Source organism: Grammomys surdaster, unplaced genomic scaffold (assembly GCF_004785775.1).
Source record: "Grammomys surdaster isolate TR1022 unplaced genomic scaffold, NIH_TR_1.0 225730, whole genome shotgun sequence".
Classification (NCBI taxonomy): domain Eukaryota; kingdom Metazoa; phylum Chordata; class Mammalia; order Rodentia; family Muridae; genus Grammomys; species Grammomys surdaster.
This window is the reverse complement of record NW_021624435.1, coordinates 1-4,855: the sequence shown is the minus strand read 5'-3', so window position 1 is coordinate 4,855 and position 4,855 is coordinate 1. Positions and strand designations below refer to the sequence as shown.

At 43.4% G+C, this 4,855-nt stretch overlaps 1 protein-coding gene across 2 annotated transcripts; it reads right to left on the bottom strand.

The window, feature by feature from the left end:
• Window positions 1-46: 46 nt before the first annotated feature.
• Window positions 47-4,312, bottom strand: LOC114616017 (baculoviral IAP repeat-containing protein 1e-like). Of its 2 annotated transcripts, none has more exons than XR_003710576.1 (4): window positions 4,034-4,312; window positions 2,963-3,014; window positions 2,211-2,330; window positions 47-589 (listed from the first exon to the last, which is right to left on the bottom strand). XR_003710576.1 is itself a non-coding variant. In XM_028761568.1 (4 exons), the coding sequence occupies exons 2-4, from the start codon at window positions 2,970-2,972 to the stop codon at window positions 287-289; spliced, it is 234 nt and encodes a 77-aa protein (XP_028617401.1). In that variant the 5' UTR covers window positions 2,973-3,014; window positions 4,034-4,312; the 3' UTR covers window positions 47-286. The 2 variants fall into 2 exon arrangements, 1 of the variants encoding a protein (XP_028617401.1); XM_028761568.1 differs by having other exon boundaries at window positions 47-390.
• Window positions 4,313-4,855: the final 543 nt, after the last annotated feature.

The window sequence follows — 4,855 nt, the reverse complement described above, 5'->3', positions numbered from 1 at the left end:
AATGCAAGAGAACAAAGAATTAAATAGAAAGACTATTTCCAGTGATTCTGTCAGTGCTGTATCATATGAGACATGCATACTGTGGCTCTCAACAACTTCGTACATGTGATCTGTAAAGTAATGGTGAGAACATGGTGAGAATGTGGAATGAAGCAGAGTTAAGGCCAGTCCATGTGAACAGCTAAAATAAACTTAAAGACTCACAGACAATAACCCAGCCTGTGTAGGGCAGAGGTGGGATCTTAGGAGCTTGAGGTATGTTCAAAGTCAAGAGAAATCATTTTGCTCACTTGGGAAAAAACTTGGTGTGATCTTCTATTGGGTCATCCCCTTCCTCCCACTTCTCCATACATCCTCCACAGGAAAAACACCGGACGATGTCCTTTGTGCCTAGAAAAGGGAATGAGGTCAATTCAACAGCACGTACATTGTCCAAATCACAAGAAGACAGCTCCAGATTACCTAGTGATCTCCTACTTGGATCTCCAGTTGTATTGTGTGGACAAGTCATCCAGGAGGCAACAGTTCACACAGGACTCTTGGTTCTTCACTGGGGTGCTTTGATGAAAGCTCTCCCAAACCAATCATCCTGAAAGATTTGCCATCAGAATCTGAAGAGTAGCTGGATGAGAGCAGAGATTTCTGTCTGTTCTGGACACTAATGACATACTGGGCATTCACAGACATAGGCAACCAAAATGCAATTGCTTACTGAGTAAATCAGAAAGAATATATTTGAAGATCATGTGCAAAAACACAGAAGCAAATACACAAGCTTTTATGTCAGTGAGATCATGAAGACTTGTCTCTCCTCATATTATTCCCAGGTATGCTCTACAGGAGATAAGAGCACATTACTCAGGAGACTGTATTCTGGGGGAAAATTTTAATGTGCTTGAGCCAAGGGATTCAACTGGAAATGGAAAATCACCATCTTCCCCTCTTGATCCATGAAGGCACTCTACAGTTCAAATAGAGAATGGCTTCTTTGTCTAACTAGACAACGCTCCTGGGGTCTAGAGTTTACAACTTGTCTAGAATGGGGAGTTGAAAAAGAGGAGTGAATGTGAGGAAAGAGTCTTTTTTTCTCTCTTTTTTAAAATTGGATATTTTATTTACATTTCAGACATTATCTGCTTACCCCATTTCCCCCACACCCCACCCAAGAACCCCCTATCCGATTGCCCCTCCTCCTGCTTCTCTGCCGATGTGCCCCTACCTACCCCCCTACACCCACCTCCCCATCCTCAAATTCCTCCACACACAGCATCCAGCCTTCATGGGACCAAGGACCTCCTCTCCTACCTATGCCCGACAGGGCCATCAGCCCTTACATATACAGCTGGAGTCATAGGTCCCTCCCTATGTGCTCCCAGGCTGGTGGTTTAGACCCTGAGAGCTCTGGTTGGTTGGTATTGTTGCTCTCCTCATAGGGCTGCAAACCCTTTCAGCTCCTTCAGTCTTCTCACTAACTCCTCCATTGGGAAATCCTTGATCAGTTCAATGGTTAGCTATGAGCATCTGCCTCTGAATATGTCAGACTCTGGCAGACCTCTAAAGAGACAGCTATATCAGGCCCCTGTCAGCATGCACTTCCTGACATCCACATCAGCGTCTACCTTTGGTGACTGCACATGGGATGGATACTCAGGTGGAATGGTCTCCAGAGGGCCCCTCCTTCAGTTTCTGTCCCACACTTTGTCTCCCTATTTGCTCCCTTGAGTATTTTGTTACTCCTTCTAAGAAGGATAAAAGTGCCCGCACTTGGTCTTCCTTCTTCATGAGCTTTATGTGGTCTGTGAGTTGAATCTTGGCTATTTCAAGCTTTTGGCCTAAAATCCACTTATCAGTAAGTAAATACCATGTGTGTTCTTTTGTGATTGGGTTAGTGAGGAGAGAGTCTTGAGGGAGCCATCTCCCGAGCCCTGGGGAACCCCAACTCTTTAAATAGGCACTTTTCTTCCTGGGGGGAAAAAACATATTTCTTAGCAACTCTTAAAGGTAGGTATGTCCATATAAGTTCTGACTGAAGAAATATTAGGGAGCAGGGGAGGTGGTTCCCTGGGTAAGAGGGATTGGATACTGTCAGCCTAGACCTTGGCTGAGCACCAAGGGAGCTGTGGGAAAGTGGAAGTCTTATTAAGCAGCAAAGGGATTTCCTAGGAATGATGGAGATTAGAACATCTGGTAGACAGGAAATTCTGACTCACCAGTATAGAAAAGGCCTGCTCTGACCAGAGCTTCAACAGCCACAGGTGATTCTTGGGGCCAGTCCTTAAACGTGTCCATCCTTAGTTCTTCATTAGCAAAGACACTGTCATTGCAGTAAGCTTGGGAGAAAAGATGGAGACCAGGAGGCTTTGATAGCAAAGGTCAAGTTAGCACTCTCTCTCTCTCTCTCTCTCTCTCTCTCTTTCTCTCTGTGTGTGTGTGTGTGTGTGTGTGTGTGTGTGTGTGTGTGTGTAATCATTTGATAACCTGTGCTTTTGTCACTTTTGCAGGTGGTTAGAAAAGCAGGAGGCCCCACGAGCGACTGTTATACCTGCTGGAGCAGAGCAGCAAAGACTGGGGCGCTCCCCTCTTTCTCTCCATTTCTGTATAGGATTAAGGGTTTAAAATGGAATACAGGAGTCATTCTCTCTCTGGGGCCTGGAGAGATGGCTCAGGGCTTCAGAGCACAGAGGACTCTTACAGTGTATGGGGTGGAGAAGAACCATCTGGCCAAAAGGAAACTGCAAGGAGCAAAGGGTCTCACACCTGGGGAGTGGGTGAGGACAATGAGCAGTGCAGGGGTAGATCTGCCCAGTCTAGGCATATAGCTCATAAATATATTAACTGGATTGTGTTTTTCATACAGGTTTATTCGGGTTAGAAATTACTGCAACAGTTGTGGGGCAGAGGTAATTACTTTTGAATGAAGAAAGAAACAAGCAAAGTGTTAGGAATGTGCCTGAGATTTTACCTGATACCATAGGTAGTTCTCTTCTGATCCAGGACTTCAGAAAATGTTCTCCCTGAGGAAAGAAGTTCAGTTTTTTAATTGATGTATAAAATGAGCATCTATGTGTGAGCTTCAACTGAAGGGAGATTCCATTAGAGCAACAGAGTTGTTTGGTGAAACAGACCTTTAATTTTGGTTGTATTTCTATTATTTTAGAAAAAAAATTAAAAGAATTATTTATTTTATGTATCTGAGTACACTGTCTTCAGACACACCAGAAGAGGACATCAGATTCCAATACAGATGGTTGTGAGCCACCAGATGGTTGCTGAAAACTGAACACAGAACATCTGGGAGAGCAGTCAGTGTTCTTAACGACTGAGACACCTCTCTAGCTCTTGGAAATTTTTCATTCAGTGATAAACAACAGTGAGTGTTTACTTGTAGCCAAGTGGGAACCACATACAGAGTCACTCATACAAAACACCCAACTCAAAAACAGAACTAGGTTACATACCACAGATGTATTTTAATTAATGCAGAATAAAGACACAGAGAGGAGGGAACTTCAGAGGCACCTGCGAGTTGAACAATATACTATCTAGGAAAACTTCACCAGGTTTTTTCCCCCTGAGAAAGAGCCCTCTACCCTGATTTTTTTCACACCATGTTCTCAGCAAAAGGCAGGCAGAACCAGCCCAAAGCCAGCCAGAGAAGTGACTTTAGCTTAGTAAGACATTGGACTCCTAACCCTCCCACACTCTGTGGGTAAGAGGGAAAAGGATGAAAGAGAAAGTCACAGAAACCATGAAAAACAACAAAAAAACATTTAGGGAACTGAAGAGATGGCCCAGAGGCTAAGAGCACTGACTGCTCTCCTAGAGGTTCTGAGTTCAATTCCCAGAAACCACATGGTGGCTTGCAATCATATGTATATAGGATTCAATGCCCTCTTCTGGTGTGTCTGAAGATAGCTACACCACACTAATATACATAAAATAAATAAATAAATCTTTAAAACAAAACAAAACACTTCACCTCAGACATTAGGCAGTAAAATGAGTTTGGAAAAAGTTGGCTGTTGTAAATTACCGTTACATGAACAAATCCCTTGTAGCTTTGAATATACTGTGCAATTTCCTCTGAGGATTTCTTACTTTGAAGAAATTCACATCTGTAACAAAAAACACAATTGAATATTTTCCCAATACATATATAAACATGTCCTCCATCACAATGTATATTGTTAATGTCTTGATCACTTTTAACATTTTTATTTTTAAAATTTTGTTAACATTTTATTGATTCTTTGTGAATTTTACATGATGTACCACAATCCCACTTATCTCCCTATCTCTTTGTACCTGCCCTTGCAACTGTCCTCCCAAAAGGAAATTAAAAAATAAAACGAAAACAAAAACAACTAAATCTAGCTGTGGAACCTGTAGTGTCACAGTGCATCCCACAGTGTACCTTTTGTCCACACATCTTTACTTGCAGTGTGTATTGTAAGGAGTCGTTGGTCTGTTTCGAGATCTCTGTCTACTGCTACACTGTGAGTACTAGATCCTCACCAGGGCTCCTCTGGGATATTGTGGTATTTCCCTATGTCATGGAGATCTTGCAGCTTTGGATTTGCAGGACGAGACTCTTCACTTGCTCCAGCAGGTCATAGACGTTGGGTTAGACCAACTCAAAGTCCTGGATCTGGACTTGAGTGGTAGCTGAGCTAGGTGGTTAGCCCACAAGATCTCCTGTACTGACACCACCAGAGTGAGCTCTCCAACATTGCCATGGCTAGCCTACCCAATGCAGCCAGCAAGCAGAGTCAACTTTCCTGCTCCCACACACCCTCAGGGCCTGCTGACCCATGCCTTGAACACCAGGGCCAGCTCTACAATGCTACCCAGACAC